Source organism: Chelonia mydas, chromosome 9 (assembly GCF_015237465.2).
Source record: "Chelonia mydas isolate rCheMyd1 chromosome 9, rCheMyd1.pri.v2, whole genome shotgun sequence".
Taxonomy (NCBI): Eukaryota; Metazoa; Chordata; order Testudines; family Cheloniidae; genus Chelonia; species Chelonia mydas.
The window spans coordinates 77,783,421-77,810,606 of record NC_057855.1 but is presented as its reverse complement, the minus strand read 5'-3'; the positions used below and the strand labels follow the sequence as shown (position 1 = coordinate 77,810,606).

General features: G+C 41.4%; 1 protein-coding gene across 8 annotated transcripts in view; it reads right to left on the bottom strand.

Moving 5' to 3' along the window:
• OPHN1 (oligophrenin 1) overlaps positions 1-27,186 on the bottom strand; it is a 123,417-nt gene that overhangs the window by 19,015 nt on the left and 77,216 nt on the right. For all 8 annotated transcript variants that reach the window (XM_037908345.2, XM_043522147.1, XM_037908346.2 and 5 more), the window contains 8 exons: positions 22,123-22,223; positions 19,412-19,503; positions 17,024-17,102; positions 13,488-13,521; positions 10,632-10,694; positions 7,913-7,987; positions 1,757-1,841; positions 1,395-1,453 (listed from right to left, as the gene is read on the bottom strand). In XM_037908345.2, the coding sequence (XP_037764273.1) occupies positions 1,395-1,453; positions 1,757-1,841; positions 7,913-7,987; positions 10,632-10,694; positions 13,488-13,521; positions 17,024-17,102; positions 19,412-19,503; positions 22,123-22,223 (588 nt within the window). The remainder of the gene's footprint in view (positions 1-1,394; positions 1,454-1,756; positions 1,842-7,912; positions 7,988-10,631; positions 10,695-13,487; positions 13,522-17,023; positions 17,103-19,411; positions 19,504-22,122; positions 22,224-27,186) is intronic.

The window sequence follows — 27,186 nt, the reverse complement described above, 5'->3', positions numbered from 1 at the left end:
TCTGAAGGAGGGTAAGGGAGGGGGTTAATATTTCCATCTACCCAGCTATAATCGGTATAATAAAATAGAAAATCTAGCAACTCTTGGGTTTGAGCACAGTCATCTGGAAGAGGAGAATTTTTCTTTAGCAGAACGAGAAGCAACATTATTAATTTTCCAAGGGCCAAGGAGGTGCCAAGCTGCAGTTCTATGGAGCTGCAGGTGCTCACCACCTCAGGTTTGAGCCCAATGTGTTTTCCTCAGATACAGGACATTTTAAGACACCATCTTCTCTTTTATTAAGAAAGTTGCTTAAGTAACTGCATACCCAGGCTCTCTATCTCTGCACTTCTGCTCTAGATGTAATTATGAGGGTGCAGCTACTTTAAAATTATGAAAGATAATTTGCAAAGAGACATTTTACCAGGATTGAAGATGACCCAGGTTTTAAATGAGTCTTAGCTCAGATTCTGCCCTGTTAACATACTCATGCTATTTGCCTGACCTTTGCCAGTTTGGTCTGTTACTTAGCACTAGCCGCTCCATCAGAAAAATGCATTTCGCATACTTGAAGGTATTATGGGTTCAGCATTCCAGGACAAAACTCAGTGCCAAAGAGGGACATCTGAGACACTGCATGGCGATTGGGGCCTGTCACCGTATGTCTCTATTTACAATTTAAAAAAACATAAAGCTGTCAGGAAATAATTCTGCTAGCACAACTGGGCCAATTCCCTTTTGACACATATGATATAGACACACCCACATATATTTTAAAAGATCCCCTTACTCCACGCCCCACCTTAAGTGTCTCTGAAGGGATCCAGACCCAGGAACACACAAGTACACTGTAATATAAAGGACGATGGGGACGAAATGGAGTCATCCTTTTAGAATGATCCCTTCAAACAAACTAAGAAACCGGAAGCAGGAGTGAAGCTCTATTATAAGTACAATGGGCCAGATCCTCATCTGGTGTAAATCTATTGAAGCTCTGCCAATTTACTCCCACTGAGAATATGGCCCAAATGGGTCAGGGACATGATCCTGAAAATGCTGAGTACCCTCAAATCCCATGGCAGGATTGAACTGTAAGATGCCATTCAGCGATGCACAGAGACTCTCTTATGACTTAGCATCCAGGCAAGTGAATCATCTGATTTTCCTTCCCTACCCAGGTCCCAGATGGATGTGGCTGGCTGCCATGACAGCAGCCCCTGTTGGATCCCATACACTGCAAGGCCAAGATGCTTGTCATCGGGGATCTGTAACCTGGCTACAACATGTCTCACTTGATCGGGAACTCCACACGTGCAACATACTCAGCATTGTGTTGAGCTAGTGGAGTAGTGCCATTCTTATGCAGGATGGGGGGGGGTATGAGGCCTATCAGTAGTGAAGCTGTTGGGACTTACTCGCTGCTGAGACCAGCTCTTTATGGAGTCGGTACGTCATGACAGGTTCAGCTAGATTCCTGAAACAAACAGAAACAACTCTGAATTCCTCAAAGAGCAGAGGAGCGGCTACGACTCTGTTCTCAGTTACATTGGAAGACGAATGGAGAGGAAAGTCATATTTTCTACTCCAACTCCCATGGATTCTTGAGGCTGCCCAATTGGCACTCCATCCTCATTTCTTTTATTTGCATAGCGCGCTAAGTGCACGTGAGGTTTTTACAACAGACACGTTTTTTTCAAACAAAAGACACCATCTTCGCCCAAAGAGTTCCAGCCCTGCCTGGGAGAGTCAAAAATAAGACAACGAGCGGGGAAGTTACCTGAGGTAGAATTTCAATGAGCTGGTAATTGTCTTGATGTCCCAGTCGTTGTTTTGGAGATCTACATCCCCGGGACATTTTGGATCTGGAAGAGGAACAAAAAGTGGCAAATACGACAAAATAAATGAGCTTTCAAACAAAGCCTGATTTTTTAAAACGAATAACAAAATTTATGCTGACAGGATATGCCCTAGTGGCAGAGGAAGATACAGCAGTGTGTAAGGGACACTGATGACTCCTCTTGGATAGGTAAAGCATAGTGACAGTGCCAACACTGAGGCTTTGTCTTCACTGACACAAAGATGTGCTTGTTTGGGTTTTTACAATGAGACAGCTAACTTGCAATGTTTATTGCACCGTAGAGTCCTAAGTGGAGATAAGCACTGACAGTGTTTCCCGAGACGTAGCAAGGTATGGCCCAGTCCCGTACCTCCCACCCATGGTGAACTCATCTCGTTTACCTTGTCGTAAAATTCAGGGTGAATTTGATTTAAATCAAATTGATTTAAATCATGATTTAAATCACTAGTCAGGTAGACTCGATTTAATCATGGATTTCTATATAAAGGTGCATTCTTGTTGATTGTTATAACCTTAATACATGTTCTTCACAACTCAGAGAGAGATGTAGGTTTTGTTTTTAGAAGGTACACACTATACATTTTTGAAGTGATTTATTTTGAAAACTGTTCATAACAGTTTTACAGCTATATCAGAAAATGAATGATTGGTTATTTCATTTACCAAAGGTAATTGAAGCAGATATTTATGAAGTCATTGGGAGGTGAACTATCTCCAATTCAACAGGTTAATCATTAATATTTGGAGGATTTTCTTGCCATGCTGTATTAGGAGGAGAACATCACCAGACAGACATTTAAATTGTTTTAATTAACTAAAACAACAAAGTTATGTATTCTGGATTTCTTTCTTCAACAGCAAACATATAATATTTTAACAAAACAAGCATACGAATTTTTGAATTTAGCTAAACATTCAAGTTTTTTAAAATCAGGTTTGTTTTTGTTAAAATTGTTTTTAACTAAAATAGTTAAATTAAATTTTTTAAAAACAAACAAAGAGACATTAAATTGACTATGTCAGCCAGGTCAACATGAGAAATTTAAAATATTGGCTTCTGCAGCTAACTCAGTCGTCTTCACCTTCATTTTCCTGTTTGTTCATAACCTGGAAAAGAAAAACAAGCTTTCCTGCTTTTTCAGGTCCCAAACGATTTCTCAGTTTGGAATGAATTAGGCCAAAGGAAGAAAATATTCTTTCTTCACTGGCAGAAGAAGCTCCTGCTGTTAAAAGTGAGATGATCACTTCAACAGTGTCTGAACCCAAGTGCTTAAGTGACTTCCACCAGTTCACTGGTGTGACTTTCTTTAAAACATCATCAGCAAACAAATATTTCTTGAGTGGTTCACCCTTAGCTCTGAAGTATATTGTAGCTGGCATTATGGAGGGATGATTGCTGGATGTCCATGCCATAGCCAACTCCTCCTCTTCAGCAGTTAAGGTTTCACTCTGGTACCGAATATTGAGAATATTTGCAAGAAAATGAGCTGGAGATAGTGCTTGTCCCATTCGTTTTTTTAATGCTTGTAATTTAACTCTGTCATTGCACATTTCTCTTTTAAGATCTCACTCAGTTCCTTCCAAATTTCAACAGCGTCAGCAATAAAACAGCTATTCCCCTGCATTTTGTTTAAGGCCACAGAAGTAGGCTTCAGGGTACTCAGCATGTGTTCAACATTTCTCTTAAGCCCAGTGTTGAGAACTTTGGCTGTGACAGCACCATCTATTTTTTTCACGATTTTGTTCACAAACTCTCATCAGATTAGGCCAGTTCTTGATCTAGTCCTCAAAACAGTCCACTACCAAGTTCCATCGCACGTCTTGTGGTAGAGTTAGCTTAGTTCCTTCCACTTTTTTCAGAGCAGCTGCTGCAAAGTGGTTGTTAGGGAAGTATTTTGCAATTTCAACAACATTAGCCTTTATTTCTGGAACACTGAAGTCTTTGGCTAGGAGATGCATCAAATGAGCACTGCAACTGTATGTTGTTAGCTTGGGACTCTCTTCACTCTCTTCTAAATATAATTTCTTCTCATCTTGAATACATTTGCAGCATTGTCTGTGACCAAGCTGCATACTAGACATTTGAATTTTTTCCCCACAGTTTGTTATAGCTTTTACTGCTACTTCTTGTAAGTATTCTGCTGTGTGTGCATTTCCTGATGTATCAGTTGTTTCTGTAAGAAAGACATTCCCTTCTTCTGTTGTCACACAAGCACATACAACAGGATCATTGTGGACATTGCTCTACCCATCAAGACTCAGGTTAACAGTTTTACCCTCTAGATCTTTTGCACACTGCTCAATTTCTCTTTCATACACTTTATCCAGCAATTTGCCAGTAAAATCTGCTCTGTTGGGTAGACTGTATCCTGGTCTTAATGACTGAACCATGTTAATGAAGTGTGGGTTCTCAATCATATGGAAGGGAGAGTCTGTTGCATAAACAAACCGGGAAATTTTTTCTTCGATTACTTCTTTTTGTAATCTGCTGGTTCTTATCACAAACTTATCTATGGTTGTTTCTGGATGATGGAGATTTTTTTTTCTTTTTGCTACAGGTGATATACTGTGGCTACATAACATACATGATGTGACTGAAACATTATCATTGGCAGATAACTCTGAAACTATAGAAAATGACGGTGATCTTGAAGGTGGATAGTCTTCAGAATCCTGTATGTTGAGGATGGATTCTCCTAAACAAAGTAAGTCAATGCAGTTATTTAATTATTATTACCATACTGCTCATTTAGTATTACTCATTGCATTCACTGACACTCAGTACTACTTTAAAGGTGAAATTGTAAAAGGAAGATCTGCCTATTTTAGCTATTTATTTTTTTATCACAACTGCATCTAAAATGATAGTACCATAGAGTAACAACTATATATTTTGCTCAAACATGAGAATTCAAGAATAGTCCAGAAGGAAGACAGGAAGTCCTTAAGAAAGAAGTATGAAATAAAAAAGTTTACCAACCTGAAGATCCTGCAGGTTCAGACATGTTCCTTTCATCATCTTAAACGCAGCTTCCTCCTGAGAAGGAACACTTCTCATGATGTTGTTTCATTCGGGCAACCAGGCCTTGCATTTCTTGGTTGCACTGTTTGCATTTTGCACGCATGCCTGTCTTACCCACAGGTAGAGGAACTTCATTAAAATGTTCCCAAACTGGGTCTCTTTTATGGCCTGCTGCCATTTTAGGTTTTCCCTTCTAGCGAGAGAATGGTATGGTAGATCTCAAATCAATGAAGGCTACACTCAGAAAGACCTCAAGACTTTTGGAATATGCTGCTCAAACATGCTGTTCAGACTTCTTCTCTTTGTCCAGATCTATTCTGCCCCCAACAATCTTCTATTGCACCTTTTGTAATTTTGCACTTTTAGAGAGAGGTAAGGTATTGACAGTGTAAACAAATTTGCAGAGGGACAATAGGGTTGAGGTCTGTTATTTCTCACCTCTATATATTATTTATTTATTTAAAAACATTTTTGCTGTTAACAAGCATGTTATCTCTGGAGATACAAATCCAGTTTGAGAACTGCAAAACTAAGCATCTCTGATGGTATCTTCTAGACTGAGCACTGAGTCCTATTGGGTAGACAGAAAGATTAACCTAAATAATCTATACAGAAGCCCCTGGAACCTCATAAAATTGGGTCCCTAATCCATGAACTATTGGAACTAATTTACAAAACTTTTCTTAAACATTACATGAATATATTGTCTTATACTTTAGAATTAGAATTTATAATCCCTATTCCATGATGAGATATCTTTGAGCTATAATGTATCTTAATTAAAACTACCTTTAGATAAAATGGTTTTTGAGGAAAAAACCATTTTATCAAAAAAATCTGATTTAAATAAACTTTAAAAAATCAGATTTTTTTTATTTTTTTTTAAATCATTGATTTTTATCTACCCTTGTAAAACTACAATGGGATAGCTAATACACCTTAGTTATCCCGTTTCTTGAGTTGAGCAGGAGGATGGTGTACTTAAAATTAGAGGGGGAGGAGGAGGAAGGATAAGAATGTGGTGTTAGAATGGTCAAAACGATCATGCAACTAACAAAGATAATCACTTCTACTAGGAGTCTCCAAGATCAAAGGTGAAAAAGCCTTAATTATTGCATCCTACGTCCATTCCCCCAGCCAATGAAGGACTATTCTCTACTGTGTGTTCTCCACAGCTTTGTGGTCTATCCTTTAAAGCAGAGGTGGGCAACCTGTGGCCCGCCAGGGTAATCCGCTGGCGGGCCGCCAGACCACTTGTTTACATTTGCATGGCTACCTGCAGCTCCCAGTGGCCATGGTTCGCTGTTCCCAGCCAATGGGAGCTGTGGGAAGCAGCGCGGGCCTGGCGCAGGCCACAGGTTGCCCACCATTGCTCTAAAGGGAAGTGCTGGAAGCCCCATTGCTTAAGTCCTTTAAAACTAAACATTCTACCAAACCTCAGTGTTAGGATAAATTTCCTCATGTTCCACTTAAAATTTCATTTGCTCAGTTTCACCCCATTACGTCTAGTTACTTCTCCTTTGGGCTTCCCTGAAAAATTCCTCTGCATGGAATCTACACGTAGGCAGAAACATGGAGGGTAATGAAGAGCAGAAAGGACTAAAGTACACTTTGCTCATGTCCAGGTTAACTGGACGCTCACAACACTTTTCTGGCACCATAAGATTAGGCATTTGGTTTTGGGGAAGGCAGGGTAGGAGATACGAGTTACATGACTTATGTTAAACAAGAAACAGGGCTGGGTGAGAAATTCAAATGGCTCACCACTCTTAGTTATTATTTATTGCTGCTGGATTTTCCACTCTGACCAAAATGAGGATTTCTGTACAAGGATTGAGAACAAAGTGGTCAATCAAACCAACGTAAATTTACAAATGAGAAACCACCACCAGAGTTTGGAATGGAAAAGCATGGAACTATTTATTGGGATGCTGGAAAACATGAGATATTTAAAAGCTTCATCCTACCTCATAAATTATCAGGAAAATGTGACTAGATGTATCTGATGTTCTAACTGTATGGAAATCCAGTATGACCAGGTGAGGATATAACAAACAGTCCATTGTTTTAATAAAAATAAATAGTAACAACAATAAAAATAATACCAGCCTTTGAATAGTGCATTTATTCTAGGTACCTACTCACGGGTCAGCAGTCAGAGGCTTACATGCTGGTCAGGTGGATATTCACCAGGAACACTCCCCTTGTCCTGTGTTCCAGCTTTATCTAGTCTTTCCCGCCAGACAAGCCATCCAGAATGGTTTGGAGCTTGGCTATCTTAGCTCGACATCTGTCCTACAATGCTTGAACTGACTGTCCACCAGTTTGTACATCAGGGTCAGGAACCAGGACATTCCCAGTGCAGAGCCCTTGACTCTGGAGTGCATTCCCCATTTCCAGCCGAACACAACCCCTTGTTGTTGACTTTCAAGGCATGCTGCAAGGATCTCTGTTTACTCAGATTTGTCTGAGGATGTGGAGGACGATTTGGGGTGGCGTTCTGTGGGAGGGGCAGCTATTTTGTTTGTGCTAACAATGGTTAGTGGATGTACAAAACTGATGTAAACAGGGGGAGACTCAGCCCTTTGATCTAATTCTCATTTCCTCTAAGGCCCATTTACACTGCCAGAGAGGAGTAAAGGGACCTTCATGTAAATGAGAATCAGGACCTATCATCTATGGGGGAAGAGAGTCTGTTTGGCAATTAGCAATGGTCTCTCTGTTTTGGGATCTATTTGCACTCTACAGGACTCCACTTCCACGTTACTATTATCTCAATACCCTTTGCTTCTTAGTTTGAAAATGCAGGTAAAATTGGCAACATTTTAGCTTAAGGGGAGTGACGAGAGACTAGGTTGGAGAAGAAATTCAGAAAAGAAGGGAAAGAACACATCAGAAAGACTGGTGGAGAAGACCAGCAGCCTGGAAAGAAGGGCAAGAGCAGAGGGGATGCTATACATGACAGCATTTCACTGTGGAATCCAGTCCTCCTGGTCTTGCCTTACAGTACAAAAAAATTACAGTCCAGTCATCCAAGAACTGGTTATTCTTACCAAAGAAGGCATTCAGCAACTTCTGCACCTGGATATTACTGCCAACGGTTCGGTACACTCCCTCAGTAGTGATCCCTGCGCAGAAGAATGAAGAAAAGAATTGAGAGTCCTTTCAGAGTTGTAGATGTTAAACAGCGCCACCTAGTGTAGTAAAAACATCACAGGCTGTCCCGAGGCCTGCAATAGATTGACAGCACTTTGGTGAAGAGCCGAGTGAATAATGAAGAAGAAATCATTTTTTAAAAATTGCCCATGAATACCTCATTTTAACCTGGACTTTGTTAGGCAAAATGATTCACCAAATAACTTCTGCACACAGTTCTTGTTCAGTAGCTAATAACTGAACAATTGGTTGAAAATATTCAGTATTCTAAATGGGAGCTGTTCTGACTGGACACAAAAAGTATATTTCTGTTCTTTGACTAGATCAGTGCCACTGTGAGAATTAGATTTCAGGGATGATTACTCTCAATCACAAATCTGAAATTCTCTTTTGGAAAATTCTGCAATATTTGCTTAAAATCTGCTATTTCTGGAAACATTAAGAACATAAGAATGGCCATACTGGGTCAGACCAATAGTCCATTTAGCCCAGTATCCTGTCTTCTGACAGTGGCTGGTGCCAGATGTTTCAGAGGTTAATGAACAGAGCAGGGCAATTAATTGAATGATCCATCCCCTGTTGTCCAGTCCAAGTTTCTGGCAGCCAGAGGTTTAGGGACAACCAAAGCATAAGCTTGCAACCCTGACCATCTCGGCTAACAGTCATTGATGGATCTATCCTCCATGACTTTATCTAATTCTTTTTCTTTAACTTAGTTATGCTTTTGGTGTTCACATCCCCTGGCAAGGAGCTCCACAAGTTGACTGTGTGTTGTGTAAAGTAGTACTTCCTTACGTTTGTTTTTAACCTGCTGCCTATTAATTTCATTGGGTGACCTTTGGTTCTCGTGTTATGTGAAGGTATAAATAACACCTCCTTATTCACTTTCTCCACACCACTCATGATTATAGAGCTCTGTCATATTCCTCCCATCTCTTTCCTAAATTTAACAATCCCAGTCTTTTTAATCTCTCCTCATATGAAGCGGTTCCTAATCATTTTTGTGTCCCTTCTCTGTGATTTTGCCAATTCTAATATATCTTTTTTGAGATGGGGTGACCAGAACTGCACACAGTATTCAAGGTGTGGGAATATCACAGATTTATACAGCGGCATTATGATATTATCTGCCATATTATCTATCCCTTTTCTAATCGTTCTAACATTGCTAGCTTTTTCGACTGCTGCTGCACATTGGAGCAGATGTTTTCAGAGAACTACCCATGAGGACTCCAAGATCTCTTTCATGAGTGGCAACAGATAAATTAGACTCCATAATTTTGTATGTATAGTTGGGATTACGTTTTCCAATGTGCATTACTTTGCATTCATCAACAATGAATTTCATCTGCCATTTTGTTGCCCAGTCACCCAGTTTTGTGAGATCCCTTTGGAACTCTTTGCAGTCAGCTTTGGACTTAACTATCTTGAGTAGTTTTGTATCATCTGCAAACTTTGCCACCTCATTGCTTACCCCTTTTTCCAGATATTTATGAGTATGTTGAACAGCATCGGGACCCTGCTATTTACCTCTCTCAACATTTTTTTATCAGTAAACTAGTTTGCTAGAAAAGTCACAGAAAGTGACTACAGTCAAAGAAAATTCTTTTAAAGTCTGGACTAATATTTGGAAATGTGTTTACATTATTTGCACAGCTCTACTTATGCTTTTAAGGAAGTTGGTGGTTATTTAGCATGGCTGGAATTTTCAGAGCAGCGTGGAAGATCTATCACAACTCTCATTCATTGTAGAGGGAGTTGCGTGGTTAAAATCCTGCAGAATGCTTTGAAAATCTCACCCCACATAAGTATGTTTTTCACAAAACAAATTTGAATAATTCTTTAAGATAGTCCCCAAACTCAAAGTTGCCTGAAATATTTTGTAATCTATTCACCTTTGGCCTGCTACCAAGCATGTGATATTTCAGCCCCAAAGGAAAATTTCTGAGAAATTCACAAGTGAGTGAAAACAAAATGAAAGTGAGAACTCAACCTTGATTAGAGTTTGCTCCTGCAAATGTTCTAATGGGGTGTAAGGTTTCTATTGTTTTGTAGGCACATTCTTTATCCTGTGACGTGAGTCTCTGATAAAAGGTTTAGAAAATATGAAATATGAGGAAAGGTTAAAAAACTAGGCATGTTTAGTCTTGAGAAAAGAAGACTGAGGAGGAACTTGATAACAGTTTTCAAATATGTTAAGGGCTGTTACAAAAAGGACTGTGATCAGTTGTTCTCCATATCTATCCAAGGTAGGACAAGAAGTAATGGGCTTAATCTGCAGCAAGAGAGATTTAGATTGGATATTAGGAAAAACTTTCTAACTGTAAGAGTAGTTAAGTTCTGGAATAGGCTTCCAAAAGGGGGTTGTGGAATCCCATTCACTGGAGGTTTGTAAGAACAGATTGGACAAACATCTGTCAGGGATGGTCCTGCCTCAGCAAAGGGGACTAACCTTGTTGACTTCTCAAGGTCTCTTCCAGCCCTACATTTCTGTGATTCTGTGATTTTTAGATCCCGTTGCTATATATTAGCGAAATCACAGCGTAATCAAATGCCATTCAAGAAAGCAAATACCAAAAAAGCAAATAGTTTCCAGATGCAGTACTGAGATCTTACCTTTGGTCTCTACTGCATTGATGCATTTCCTTACAAACTTGAAGCCAACCTCATTCAACTCCACTATTTCAAACAAAGGGAAGCAAAGTTAGGTGCCGGAATGTCAACATGCAATTACTGGTGGAAAACCCAAAGAGGTGTCAAGTTACTGCAGGCATTACACCTTGCAACAAGTTTGCTACATTTTTGGGGGCTGCATTTTCAAATCGACACACAAATAAGTGCTCAGGCACAATTTAGTATGCAAACACCTTGCTGTGTGGGTGCAAGTCAGGGTCTGTGCATGCATGTAGCCTACCTGGTGCACATACATTCAGGGATTTGCATGTATACATTGTGAGGGTGCTTGTGCAAAAGCACACCCAGATTTTTAAGAATCTGGTCAGGAATTGTTCATCTCAACTTGTTCTCCTTTTTTCCCTCTTGAAATTGCTTTAACAGTCGGCTTTTGAATTTTTTAATAAAACTGTAATTTGGAGAGTTCAGCCACACATGAATTTCTGCCTGGCAAGAGCTGATCTGTGGCTTCTGGAGTACAGCAAAATCTGCAGTCCAACCTCTGTCACGTCAAAGGAACACATAAACTTCCACGTATTCTTTATCTACTTTGTTAGATTACAGAAAATGACAGGATTCTACTTAGATACCATATAGGTTAAGGAGAAGGCAGGTTTTTCTCCCCACTGATTAACCAATAGGATATCACAGGGTTTTCCTTGGAGGCTTCTAAACAGCAGACAGGTGGAAAACCAGTTTTCTTTGGGCTAATCCAAACCCCATTGAAGTGAACCAGACTCTTTCCATTTACTTCAATGGGCAGTGAATCAGGTCCCTTATTTCCTTACAGGACCTAGTCCTGCAACTTTACTCACGAATTCTTCCACTGACTTCAGTAGGATTACTTGTGTAATTAAGGGTCACAGGATAAGGCCGCATACGTGTTTATGTGAGTGATCAATGGCTTCTTACACTGAAATAGCTTTCTGTCTGTGGCAAACAGATATTTTGAACTTCTCTCAAATGTTAGTGTTTACTGTGCTTTTATTAGGTAGAGGAATGGGGCTCTGCATATCACCCTTCAGATCAGAAGCAGATCAGAAGCTCTGAGGAATGGTTAGAGCTACTCAGGAAACCAAGCTTTTCTGGCAAGAAATAATAATAAAAATAAAATCTGCATTCAATTATTTTTAAAGCTGCAGGCGTTTTTGAACCAAATTCCAACTACAAATTTTGGTTTTGACTCAACACTTAGAAATGAAACAAAAAATTTTGTTTCAACTTAAAATGTTTTTTCATTTTCAAAAGCGAACATCTGAAGTCAAAATGAATACTCTTGTTTCAAAATGTTCATGCAGGAAAACCAAAATATTTCCTGAGAAGCGACATTTTGATGTGAAGAAAATTGGTTTTGACAAATTTGTATTGTTCTCTGGGAAAAACTTCCACACCCAAAATTTGAATCAGCTCTAATCCTGGCACAAACTCTCTAGGGAGAACTTGGGTGAATCAATTAAATGCAGACACCCCATGCCTGCCCGCAGGTCAGTCACAAGGAACCTCCCTGCTCAGAGCATTCTTACTGGAAACTTCAGATAGACCAGCTTCCAGGTAGGGCCAAAACAAATGTTAGCAGCGATTCAGTGCCTAGATTGCAGTGAGCTGTGTAGTATAAATTGATAATATCCCTGATTCCAAATTATTAAAACATAGGGTTTATCTGACTGCATTTGTATTACAGACCTAGAAGGAATGTGCCTCAGCATTGCCCAATGATAACTGATCGGTTTGAGGTGTATGTATGAAGGCAATTCTTCAATCCTAACTGCACACTAATTAAGATAAAGCAGTTTAAGAAAGTGCTCCCCAGCTCTGAGTAACTGACTGGTCAGGTCAGCCCCCAGAGGCAGAATGCAGATTTTTCAGTACTCATTGGGGGTACCTGAGTAATAAATCCACATAGTTTTCCAGTCCAATGTTCTGAGATATTGGAGGCAGTATGGCTGTAAGGACTTGACATTACTGACTAAGTGAATATGAAATGAAGGGGGGAAAGGTAAGAGGGATAACATTTTAGCAAGATAGAGACAGCTGTCTTGAGCCGTGGGCACGTGCAGATTCAACTTATTAAACGTGCAGCATCAGAGACAGCGCTCACAACCTAGCTCTGATAAGGAGAGATGGGAGAACCTAATGGGGCTAATGGGGTATGGAGTTTCAAGAAACCCCTAAAACTTTTTATTCTTTTGTTTTACATTTATGACACTTTTTCATGTTTCATGGAACTCTTTTCTCCAGTTAACTGAAACCATATTTTAAGCAGAAATTTAATGTTAATGCCGTGTAGTTTTCACTAAATGGATGCCTGTGCTTTGCAAACAAATATTCTTGTTTGAAAGACATTCTTGTCTGACTTCAATTGCAACTAAGGGGATAAAATCAAAGAAGTCGCACAGCAGCCCAGAACTCAAGTTTCGGTGAGAGCCAACTAGAACTTGAACCTCAAAGATTCAGAACTCCATGCTAAATTTGGAACCTGCATTTTATTAGGTGGGTTGAAATTTAGTGCAAATTCCTCCTCTACTTAGGGAGCTAAGGGCCTTATCTTGCACGGTGTTGATCACCCTCAACTCTCACTGAGACCTGAGGATACTCATCAACTCCCTGGAGCAGACCCAAGAGATCTTTGGTCCACTTGTTCACTGAGTGGAGGGAACCAAGGAGCACGTGAGCAGGTGTGAGATACAGTCCATCCAGCATACAGCAGTGATGTGCACACTTGCAAACGAATATATTATACAAGAACAATACAAATCAGATCTTTAATATTTCAGAAGAACAGAACCATGAATTACTCACTTTCTTCCTGTTTTGTGATGGGACTGTGGTAGATCTAAAGAAGAGGAGAGAGAAACAAAAGCAAAACCAGGCACGAGTTGAGAATTACTGTCCAAGGAGGATACAGCCAGGGAAAACACACACCAGGGAAAGCAAGTCACAGACATATAGTATTGTTTAATACTTTGCTCTCAAAAACAAAGTACTAAACAATATACAACCCTATATTCAAGAAAGGTGTAGTAGGCATCCATTAGTTTCACTGGGGCACCTGTTTCTCTTGGACACACCCTCCTACACTAAACACAAAGATCCTTTGTTTGTCTCTTGGTAAAAATTAGGTCTGGAAGCTATGCAGCTAGGCACAACTATATTTACACAGAATATCAATAAATTGCTTTCTTTACCATTACAGTAATCACATGATGTATATACTTTAATAACAATACCATGCACTTCTGTAGCACCTTCCCTCACAGAAGATCAAAACCCCCTTATGTACAATAACAAATTACACTGCAGTGGTTGAATACTGGACATTGCTTGAATTCTGAACAGCTGTCCAATATGACCAAGGTCATACTCCTTATTATTCAATATTTGCATGTATTCACACAAATTGCTTTCTCTTTGTCCACAGGAAGGGTAAAGGAATCGCTATTCTTCACATGGACACCCTGTGACTAGGTGTACGGGGCCCTTTGAGGCCTCGCAGTCCTACCATACCCCACCCCAGAAAAGGAGCAGTAAAGGTGGGTCCTGCAGGGCTGCCTAAAAAGGCTGCAGGGAAGCAGCCAATCAGAGCTCAACAGGCTCAGATAAAAGGAGCTGCAGGGCCTAAGCAGATCAGTACCTGGTGGGGACCAGAGGAGCAAGGAGGGTGTTCTTTGCTGGAGTTCAAGGGAGACCCAGAAAATGGGTTCTGTTGACACTGATATTCCATGAGGAAGAACTTCAGCCCTGAGGTAAGGGTGAAGAGGAAGGGGCTACATGGGAAGTGGCCCAGAAAAAGGCAGCAGCAACTATTACAGGAAGCAGCATGTGGCTGCTATTTATAGGGACCCTGGGCAGGATTTGAAGTAATGGGTTGGCCTGGGTCCCCCCACCGGCCACTGGCAGAGAGGCCTAAGCCCCAAGGAGGGGATAAGACTTGTTTAGAGGACCAAGTGAAGGGCAGGACTTAAAGAGTCTCCAGGGAGAAAGCCCTGGGGGCTCTATTCTAGACCAAAGCAGCCAGGGACTTAAAACCTAGCCCAGAAGGGGTTGAGGACTGAGCCCAGAGACAGGGCTAAAGAGATTCTCAAAGGCACAGGGACAGGCCCTCTTGGACCTTTTGCCCCGGAAGGGGTTTGTTTGTTCACAGGTTGACAGCATGAGCCTTGACTGGAGGGCTGAGACACTGAAGACCTGCCTGATAAGGGCAACAGCCGACAGGGCACCACGCAAAGAGAGCGTGCAGATTCACACCCATCTGACAGGGGGTGCTCACGAGAGGTGCGTGCACACAGTCACACACCCATATTCACACAGGAAACACAAGCTTTTGCTGCTCACTACCTGTTTCACATTACTTATTATTTGTTATTCTCCTGTTTCAGAAAATTTCAGTCAGCCCATCATGTAGTACAGTGGTTCTCAACCAGGGTTATACATACCCTGGGGTACGCAGAGATCTCTCAGGGGGTACATCAACTCATCTAGATATTTGCCTAGTTTTACAACAGGCTACATAAAAAGCTTGAGCGAAGTCAGTACTAAAATTTCATACAGACAATAACTTGTTCATACTGCTCTATATACTGTACACTGAAATGTAAGTACAATATTTATATTCCAATTTATTTATTTTATAATTGTATAGTACAAATGAGAAAGTGAGCAATTTTTCAGTAATAGTGTGCTGTGACACTTTTGTATTTTTATGTCCGACTGTGTGAGCAAGTAGTTTTTAAGTGAGGTGAAATTTGGGGTGCGCAAGACAAATCGGACTCCTGAAAGGGGTACAGTAGTCTGGAAAGGATGAGAACCATTGATGTGGTAGACCAATATCATGTGACATAGGCGATCAACCACACAGCACAAACAGTTGATAAGAATAGTTTGCAAATAAACAATTGTGTAGATTAAAACTTGTTCATATGAATTATTTTGGGGGAATAACAACTAAATTCACAAAAATTGGGATTGGTTCATGAGTGATATATGATCCAGAAAAATGTATAAATTCAGAGGATAATTAAAGAACAATCAATTATTCAACCACCTATAGAATTAGGCCTCACAACCTTGCTGGGGGGCAAGTGGGGTGGTATCATCCCGTAGTTTAGAGATGAAAAACAGAAGCACAAAGAAGTAAAATGATTTGCCCAAACAGTTAATGGCAGAGTCAGGAAGAACCACTTTCTTTCGACTTCCAGTCTGGTGCTTTAATAATAAGACTAGCTATTTTTTTCAGAAGGATGGAAAGAGGCAATGGGCATTTAGAACAGTGCAGGTCTGGGACTCTGGATTGTTTTTTAACAAAGCCCTTGATATAACCAGAGAGGCTCCTGAATTTGCCAGGACAAAGTTCTAATTATTACTGCTAGTTTGTCATTCCTTTGGTTACGTATTTCCAGCCTATGCAATTCAGTGTGTGGGATCCAGACAAATGCCATTACAGGCATTTCACATTAAACGCCCACATGCATCACTTCTTTACAGCAGTGAGCAGGTTCTGTAAGGGGCACCTAGCAGCCCATCTGATATGCTCCAATCTCCGCACAATCAGCCCCATCAATACAGCTCTGAGTTACTCTGTCCAACACTCTGAGCACAGAGTTAGGTGCCAGTCTTTTTACAGAGATATTGGATAACTCCAGGCTGCTTAGGGAAAAGGAGCAGTCAATGGGCATGGAGAAATGGCAAGAAATGTATTTTGCTATATTGCACATAGCATTCTTTGTTTACAGGCAATTCTGTCTAACAGAAACGTTTATGCTGGGCTTGGATTAAAGTAAGGAAATCAATGAAGGAACACAGAAAGTATAAGAAAATCTCTGGTGTGTGTGTCTCACTCTCTCTCTCACACACACTTGCCACAACTTCAGCCAAGAGACTTACAAGCAGGTATATTATGCAGGCAAAACCAAAATTACTTCATACAGACCTGAAAGCTATTTGTTTGAGCAACAGAAAAACTGGAAGACTCAGCTCTAGTTCCCCATGCCTGCAAGTCACATTTTTATGGGGTCCAACTGATGCCAATATAAACAGCAGAACTGAAACATCAAATATCAAAGGATACAAGTGGACAGGGCAATATGGTAACAGTCCCTGGAATGACCCTCTGAAATCTATTTGTACATACCTACTTGCTAAATTGATACCTCTGTTATGGACCACACAATAATAGTGGTGTTGATCATTACATACCCAATCTCATGAGAACACCCGAAAAGGTGAGCTCTCCAAAACCGACCTATCAATACACTCTTCATCTGTGTGAAATTACACCACTAAAGGACACTGCTAAAAAGCACACCTATAAATCAGACAACAATTCTTTGAATACTCACTGGCTCCTTTCCATCCATGGCCTCCATCCATAGCCGTCTATTAGCTTCTGAAAGTGCTTGCAATGTGATAGTCCCGGCCCTGTCCAGAGAATTAAAGCAAAGGATTTTTTTAAGGACACAAAGGAATTTCATCCAAAATTTACAGAGTTTTATGTTTCTGGAGACCATTTAAAGACTCAGCAAGAGTGAGTGCAGGTGGCACTTTAAGGCAGGCAGTACACACGCATCATTCCAATTATCTATTTATGTATAGTATTTCTAAAGCATATGTCTATCATAAAAAATGGAAGTTATATACGTACTGATCACACTGGCAAAACAGGTCCCTAAATCATCTAATTCACACTATGTCTTTGTACATTTATCTGCAGTGACTGAATCATGTTTCCTAAGGGGTTCAGACATGCTCTCTCCCATCTGGTTTTCATAGCTACTAGCCTAGCACATTTTCTGATGTCTTTTCAATTGTTAACACTACAAAGTCATGTGGTTTTTGAAAAATTATTTGTCTGAGTCAGGTTAACTGTTCCTCTCCCTTTCTCCAAGCACTTCAGAGAGATCCCTCTCAGCTTCAGGTGAGAAACTCCTATGTCCTTATTCACCACTCATTAGTACCATAATGCAGAAAAAGACACAAGTTAAATGGGCAGGGGAGAAATAGGTACTGGGGACCTCTGGCACTGTTAGTATGACTGAACATGCTATAGATACAGAGGTCCCTGTGCAGAGTTCACCCAAGAGAAAAATCCAGTGAGCCAAATGGTAAAAGACTCTGGTGCATGACACAGTGGGTCAAATTCTGCCCAGCTACACCCTAGTAGCCCACTGGAGCCAGTGTAACGGAGGGTAGATTTTGGTTCATGTGTTCGTATCTAATTGCCATCTTATTTGTAGATTTCTTAGGCAGAAGACAAATGATTCTAACATGGTGAGATGTTAGCTGATATATCAGGAAACAGGTTCCTAAGAAAAATCTGAGTGTGCAACTTTATTTCATGTCACGCTATACTGTCAAACACAGCATTGTACTGTACAGTCTATCCATTAACATACGGTGCTGGCTCAGTGTCCTGTGCTGGGGGAGACCTCCCCAACACATCTCTCATCACCGTGGTAAGGAACTGGCCAGAGGTTCAAGAAGTGTGGCTGCTACAAACTGCTGAGGATATGACACAGTCACTAAGCATGTCTCTATGTTAACCCTGGCACTGTGATTAAATCAAACTATGTATTATTATTAGTGGGCTAAACTCCTTCAGTCTTCCTCCACCTTTATGCAGGCAAGACGCCCTGCCATACCGAGTAAGGACTGAAAGGCTTGGCACATTGCTATACATTTCAAAACACTGCATAGTATTACACCCCACATTTTTCCAATATGCACAAACTACGGAAACACCAGGCTTGCCACAACCTCAGAAACTCACAATCCCTGAAATTTACTTGAGTCAGTCTCACCCTACTCATGTCACTTCTTTTCACAGTTCAAGATAATTTGCAGTCTACTGCTCCAAATGCCTAAATTAATAACACTCAACATTAGTGCAGGCACAAGAGAATTGATTTAGGAAAGGGAGAAATAAATCTGAATTTTGGAATTAAGTGGGAATGTCCAAGGCTGAAAGAGTGACAAATGTTTGCCTTTTGTTTTAAATTTTTGAGCAGGATGTCCTTCCCTGCTAAAATAGGATCTGATAAAGTAATCTGCAGTTTAGTGCTTTCTCCTTTGTTGTGGCTTAAGTACATACCAAGGCTTCCACAGCACATGTGTGAAATCCCAGCATTCATTCGTCTATGGCCTGATTCTGCTCCCATGGAAATGAATTAGCACTCCCAGAGTGTTCAGTGGGAACAGGATCAGACTCCCAGTGAGTAAAGTGAAAAATAACCCATGGAGAGAATCTCCAGCTGTACGACTGGCAATATATATATTGGGGGGGAAAGATACATGGAAAAATACGAGGGCCTGATGCTGGTTGAAGACAATGGGAATTCAGGGTCCTCAAGTTCTCACAGAAGGTGCTCATCCTTTCACCCTATTAGAAGGCCCCATAAAAAGCCCACTGAATTTAACAGAAAGATGTCCATTGATTTCAGTGGACTTCAGGTCAGGCATGAAGACTGTAGCAAGGAAGAAGAACAGGAGTACTTGTGGCACCTTATAGACTAACAAATCACTCCTGCTCTTTTTGCGGATACAGACTAACACGGTTGCTACTCTGAAACCTGTAGCAAGGAAGGACAGCACTGCCCCCTGGTGCATAATCTTCCTGCCCATACAAAACAGATTTTAGGATATTCAGAACAAACACACCCTCACCAAACGCCAAGAAAGTGGCAATTTTCAAAACTGCAATAACAGAGAAAGTAGCAGTCACTCTGGCTCACCTTTCATTCGTCTCAATATCAAAACAAAACCTCTTGTCTATAGAATCAGTCTTTCTCCTTACGCAGTACTTCAGTGTCAAGTCTGAGGTGCCCTAGAAAGAGAGAGACATTTAAAGCCAAGATTTTAAAAATGCATATAATAGGGGTCAGACTTCTCGGGTTCCTTGGATGGAAAGCAATGCCACACGGTCTGTTGAAACATCAGGGGTGACTGTGTAATCCCAAAGTGAGCCTTGCTAATCAGACAGCATTTGTAACATGATAGCAGATGGTCCCTCTCAACATTCCACAAATCACCAACCAAGATAGAGATCAACAGCTTCCTAAAACAGGCTTCCTTCATACCATATCAATTAATTATGGGGCTCATGGGATTACAGTGTGAATTGGTGCTAAAAATCCTAGCAACTATTCTTTCAATATGCCTTGTGACAAAAAGGTTGCTTAAAACAGACACTTTTAGAGGAGGACTGCTGTAGCCATGTTGGTCCCAGGATAGTAGAGAGACAAGGTGGATGAGGTAATATCTTCTATTGGACCAACTTCTGTTGGTGAGAGAGACAAACACAGGGCTCTTCTTCATCACCTGATTGGGGTTCATGGGTGCTACCATTACAAATTATCAAATTACTAACAACAGCAATAATGGCCCAGATAGCTTTTTGAAGCACCTTTGAAAACAGTTTAAGCAAATAAAACTTCATGGGCAAATTTCACCTTCATTTACAGCAGTGCAACCCTATTGAAATCAATTGTGTTGTAGAGGGCAGGCCTTGGCCCTAGGTTTTAATTACTAATTGGCAAAAGCAAATTGTAGCCTATTTATAGCCCCATTCTGGGGTCTTTATGACTTTACAGAAACCATGAAGTGAAGCTTCAGTAGCTTTTGCAAACCCATGAGAAGCTAGCCACTGATGCACAAACCTGGAATGAATTCTCCATCAATGGTTGGCATCTGTATTATACAGTCTGAATAAACAGTGAAAAGAACCAAAGGGATCAGCACTATTGATAACCTTCCACAGCCTTTTCCTTCTCCCTGGTTATCGCTATGTGTCTACTGTTGGTCTTTTGGTGGGTTTTTAAGAGTGCTCACTAAATGGTTCCCTTTGAAGTTGTGTTGGTCTGTTATGCCAGGGGTTACCAAGGGATCCCTGAGAACACATGTTACTGAGACAATGGGCTGTACAAGTTTGAAAGGGATATTAATCTGTATTAGGGTGACCAGATAGCAACTGTGAAAAAATGGGATGGGGGGGGGGGAAATAGGTGCCTATATAAGAAAAAGTCCCAAAAAATGGGACTGCCCCTTTAAAAACGGGATATATGGTCACCCTACTGTATTATTGCAAGCCTCTTCATGCTTTAACGTTATTTTGCCACATATTTTTACGTGGGTTATGTCAACAGTTCCATCTAGTCAATGTGTTTGGATGACTTCACTCTCCTAGGGGTTTCCAGAAAAGGTTTTATTTTATTGCTGCAACAGGCAATCAGTTGCCAAAGAGCAGGAATTATGAAGTCTTAAATTGGAGAATTTCATGCTATGATTTGAAGTCTCCATGGGCTGCAACCCCATGCAAAGATGAGGATGGATAGGAGCTGTATTGCAGAAGAATTCCATAGATTTTGTTGGACTCATTGGCTGCATTTTGACCAGCCATTGTCTATCCAGCCTTGCATCCTACACCCTCTATTTCACAGTGAGCAACAGTAGAAGGCTGACAGACAGCAGCTGAAGCACCTACTGAAAAATCTGTGAGAAGGATGAATAAAGATCCCCAAATTGTTGTTTTATAACATGGTGTAAAGATGCTAAACCCCAACTTCTGACTGCTCCCAATCACTGTACCTCTTCAATTTACTTAGCAACTAATTCCTGAAGAGAGGAATCCATAACCCTGAACCAAAGGGTCCTTTAACTGGAGCAGACAGAGAGGGGGGCATTATGGAGCCATTCAAATAACCTTGCTAATTCAAGTACTGTAAACAATCGTCAGAGGCATCAGTGCAAGTCAGGTTGTCTCTTCAAAAGAAAGTGTCATGTGTTCACAACTGGTTTGCCAGAGAAAACATGCAAGCCAGCCCGTGCCGCAGAGCCTGAGGAATTCTAGGTATGACGCACACACTGCCCAAATTCACAGGTGAGGAACAAAGTGGCTTAAGTCCTATGACTGATCAACATGTAAAGTACACACAGAAGGGAATAGCTAAGAGAGTGTGTAGGAAGGCGAGCAATGAATGAGAAAGGCTTGAGACGGGAGCGTCAGCTCCCTTCTTGATGGGCAGATGTAGTGGCACTGATGCTGATGATCCCAGCAGAGGAGCCATGTCCAATCCAGGCCATGGAAAGTGAACTACTTTTCCCAAGCAGGGGTGCTTCCTGCAGATCAGCAGTGCTCAAGGAATTGTGTGTGTGTGGCTGGGGAAAGCTTTCCTTGTATGTCCATGATATAGCTATTCTGGGATTACAAAGAGGCCTTCCGTCTCCAGAGGTGTCAATCCAGTACTTAAATTAACAACCGATACTTTTTATGAACTGGAATTGTGTACATCACTGCTTCATACAACCGGGATGGAATGTACCTGCTATATAGATATTTATACTTGTACTTCCTCACAGAAGAAACACGTCAGAATGGAAGGAAATGAGGCAGAACCTGCTGACTGTCAATGTTTGCAGAGATATCTCCTATAAGGAATCAACTCACTTGCTTAGCTCCAGGCTTCTGCTCCATGGGAGTCATCCTTAGCATCTTTGACTCCTTCTCATACTGGCAATAATATTTCACCCAAGATATGCCCAGTGCCCCTACAAAAACACAAAGATAGTCAAGAGTCAATAGAGAGCATGCATTAGTTTGACTGTCAACTCTCTGGGGCACGAACTATGTCTTCCTGTGTGTTTATACAACATCCGGCACAAGTGCATCATTGTATCCTGCAGCCTGATATAGTGATACCCTTGACCACAGTTATTACTCTTTATTATTTATATTGAGGTAGGCCTGTGAGCCCCAATCAGGATCAGAGCCCTGTTGTCAGGGCTGGCCTTACCATGAGGCGAACTGAGGCAGCCGCCTCAGGTGCCAGACTGTGGGGGGGAGGAGGGGTGCCACTAGGATCCAGAGTGTAGAAAATTGTGTCTGCTGCTGGTGCATATGTAGTCCCTCTGCTCTAGATGCACAGAGATGGTGGAGTGCTGTGCTGGACTAAGGGGGGCACAAGAGACATAACAGGCAGGCACGAGAAAAGGTGAGAGGGAATAACAGAAAGCAGCAGGAGCTGCAGGGAGAGAGAGGAGGAGGAGCTTCTTATGTACCTGTTTAGCAGGCCCAGGAGCCTGGACTGATTAACCCCAGCTTCTCAGGGAGCTTCCTGTTTTCTGCTGCTTCCCTGAACCCACTTGAGGAGAACAGGCAGTCAACTGAAGTAGCAGGAGCCAGTTAGGCCCTTAAGATGCTGAGATCTTCCCTCACTCAGGCCCTGCTACCAGCCTGCTTATTTGTCCCCTTCAATTGAGTGTTGAGAGCCATGATAGCTGGCCCAGAACAGCAGTCATGAGTGAAAGAAGAAAAACACCCCTCTGGGCAGCATTCAGAAAAAGAAAGAACGCAAAGGAAGCTTTTCTATCTAAGCAGGAAGGAGTGCTCCCAAGATACATAGACACAAATGTTCACGGTGAGCCTTCCGACCCCAGTGAGGATGTGAGTGGTGAGGAGATGCCTGATCTTCCAGTTAGTCAGAGTGCAGGTGACCTGGCAGCTACTGCAGCATCCATATCTCCATCACAAATGGATGTAACCATGCACATTCCTGAAGAAAAGTATAGATCAGAGAAGAGTGTGGTGGACGCGCAAGAAACAGCTGCTGCTGAGTTTAGTTCCTTAATTCTAGATGATCCAGGGCTGTGGACCCACTTGAGCAGTAGCCTGAGGGACTTCCTTGTACTGCATGGGCCACAGCAAATGAAAAACTTCATGTTCCCCAAAGACAATGAAAATAGAAGTTTCCATCCAATACATTACTGGTGTGAAATCCCCAATGGTGACTAAGTGGAGAGGCCATAGCTTATGTACTCAAAACCCCAGAATGCTGCATACTGTTTTTGTTGCAAACTCTTCCAGTCTAATGTTCCAGCCACATTGGGTTCTACAGGAACAAAGGAGTGGAAAAATCTGGCTAGAAATCTGGCATGCCATGAGAAGGCAGCAAATCACCAGAGAGCATTCCATAGGTGGAAAGAGCGTGAGATGAGACTAAGGTTAAAGGCCACCATAGATGATCAGCATCAAGAGAAGATTGCATCAGAGTCTCTTTCCTGGCAAAATGTTCTGGAAAGGCTCATTGCCATTGTGAGAATGCTTGCTACCCAAAACCTAGCACTGTGTGGCATTTCAGATCAGCTGTATGTGCCAAACAATGGACACTTCCTTAAGATTGTGAAGCTGATGGCTGAGTTTGATGCTGTACTCCAGGAGCATCTAAGAAGAGTCACCACCCAAGAAATATACACACACCACTATCTTGGAAAAACAATTCAAAATGAGATCATACAGTTACTGACAACAAAAGTCAAACAGAAGATTGTGGCAGATCTGAAGTCAGCAAGATATTACTCTGTTATTCTGGACTGCACAACTGACATTAGCCATATGGAACAAATGACTTTAATGGTGCGTTTTATAACAACAACAGAACCTGGTGAAAATGTCCCTGTAATGGTGACTGTCAGAGAGCATTTTCTAGAATGTATTGTCATTGATGATACTACAGGAGCTGGTATGACAAATGTGCTTCTTAAAAAGCTGGAAGATACAGGAATTGCAATAGCTGACATGAGAGGTCAGGGCTACTATAATGGTGCCAACATGAGAGGAAAGAACAGAGGAGTGCAGACACGGATCCGAGAGTTAAACCCTCAAGCTTTTTTTTGTCCCATGCAGTTCTCATTCATTGAACTTGGTGGTCAGTGATGCAGCTTCAGCTTCTAGTGAGGCTGCTGAATTTTTAAATGTAATTCAAAGCATCTATGTATTTTTCTCTGCATCAACTCATCATCGATGCAAATTTTGAAACAACATCTGGGAACATCCTCTCTGACACTGAAACCACTGAGTGCCACACGATGGGAAAGTTGAGTGGAGGTGATAAAGCCTATCAAACACCAAACTGGGAAGACAGATGTTGCCATAGTTGCCATTAGGGAGGATAATGTATGACAGGAACTGTTCATGGAAGAACAGTGGCAGAGGGAAATGGAATCACCAGAAACATACATAACTTCCAATTTCTATGTGGCTTAGTGTTGTGGCATGACATACTGTTTGAAATAAATGTTATAAGCAAGAGACTCCAAGGTGTGGACCTTGATATATCTGGAACAATGGAACAACTGGACAAAGCAAAGTCATACCCACAGCCTTACCGGTCAGATGAGGGATTTCAAAATGTTCTGAAGAGTCCATAGAAGTTGGCAGAGGAACTTCACACTGAAGCTATTTTCCCACCCATTCAAGAATACAAGAGTCACTGAAGAAGAAGACATTTTGATTACGAGGCACGGGATAATCCCATAAGAGACCCCAAACAATTCAAAGTTGAATTCTTTAACCAGGTGCTAGATGGTGCAATACAGTCAGTTGAAGAACGTTTCATGCAGCTCAAGGAACACAGCAGTATATTTGGGATGTTGTATGATATTCCAAAACTCCTCACTATACCTGAAGAAGACCTACACCAGCAATGCAGGGCACTAGAGACAGCGTTGACACATGATGACATGCGCGATATTGATGCGAGTGATTTAGGTGATGAACTGAAAGCCCTTTCAAGATACATTTCAGCAGGATCAACTCCAAAGGCTGTTCTGGAATATATGTGCACAAATAGGATGACCACCCTCTTTCCAAATGCTTTTGTTGCTCTGCGCATACTTCTAACACTCCCTGTAACAGTTGTCAGTGGAGAACGCAGCTTCTCCAAGCTGAAGTTAATAAAAACACATCTATGCTCCACAATGACACAGGAGAGGCTGGTCAGCCTTGCAACCATCCCAACAGAGCATGAGCTGGCCCAGACTGTGGACCTTCAGCAGGAAGCAGTTCAAATCTTTGCAACCAAGAAGGCACGGAAAGCACCGCTTTGAATATTCAAACAGATAAAAATGCCAGTGTTTACTATGCAGACAAGAAAAGTTACATTTGCTGTTCAGGCATTTGAAAGTTAAGTGTTACTTAAAATTTTTGAACAAGGCATTTTAAGTTGTTAGTTCTCCTTTATTGGGGTAGGTGGCAGAGCAGTACCATGAGGGGGGTAGAACAGGAAGAAGGGAGAATTGAGACCTTTCAAAGTTTTGGCCCAAGCAAGGGGGAATGGGGGCGTCATTTGAGCTCCCCGCCTCAGATGCCAAAAGGTTGTGGGCCGGCCTGGCTGTTGTGCTAGGGGCTGTTCAGACACAGAGGAAAACATGGAGCTCTATTTGCAGCATTGCCAGTGACAGAAGCAGCAGTAACAAGGGAGGAAAGTAAGAACTGGGTAAAAGTTAGCACCAGCCTCTTCAGAAGGAAAAGCTGATGAAAGGGCATTTGTGTGACTCTGACATGGCAAACCAAACAGGACTGGCAAATCTAGGCCAAGAAGTACACAGGCAACATCCCGGGGGTTGGGAGGTGAGCTGGGGGTAGGGGTGGGGGAGGTATATGTTTATTTGTTTTTAAATGGACACTACTGTTTTTTCCTGACAACTTTTTGATGACAGAATAAAGACAAGAGCACATTAAAATATCCTCTTCCATCGACATTTATGTTACCCTGCAATTTATTTTCCACTCTTCTTCCATTGTCTTAATTGAACCATTCTGTTCCTGACGTGCCTCAACTTTTTTCCCCCCAAAAGAACCAACTGAACTATTTCAAACATCTTGTTTTTTCTTTAACCAATTCATAGGAAACAAATTTAAAGGCAATAAATATAGTTCATTATCATGCAGGAATGTATAAAATTTCCTTGTGGTCTAAAATGACTGTGTATGCGTATGTGTGGTTTCTTTATACACAAGACTAGTTGATAGTCTTCTATGAGCAGCCAATACTTGCCCTGTTTACATAAATACATCAAATGGGCCATTTACCGAATGGGCAGCCCCAACCCAATATCCTGCATAGTGGCTTCCCTTGTAGGAATCTGACCTGAGATTGCAGAGTTGTCAATGTTTGTGCTTATATAACTAATCCACTGCCACATGCACATACAGACACAGTGATTATCAGCAGGGGATTGAACCCCAGCCTTCAACACTGGCCCCTGTCAATTATTAGTGGGCAGTAAGTAATAGGCTTTTATCCTAGCAACTAGAGACCAGATCACATGCAATAGGTTGGAGTATTACAGCTCGTGCAACAAGTGGAGTCACTGTATGAACTGTCGGAAGAAAGGCATGTGAGATGGAAGTGGCCAGAAAAATTTGACACTCGCATTATAAATATTGGTGCATTACTTACATACTTGCAGGTTGTGAATATGAACATCTATAAGAACAAAGGAACAGACGGTGCTTTGGCCAACATGCTACATGTAACAGCTCTTCTGTCTTTCGGAGTACAAGAACTACTGTGTTTCAGACACATAAAGTGCCATGTTTCCACAGGAGCAGAGGCTAAATAACAGCTTATCTGTCTCAGTTATGTCTGGAACTGAATTGTCATTCTCTTTCTCACAACCCCAAAAAGATACACCTAGGCCTTTTCATCTGTATGCCTGCCCTCGACATCTG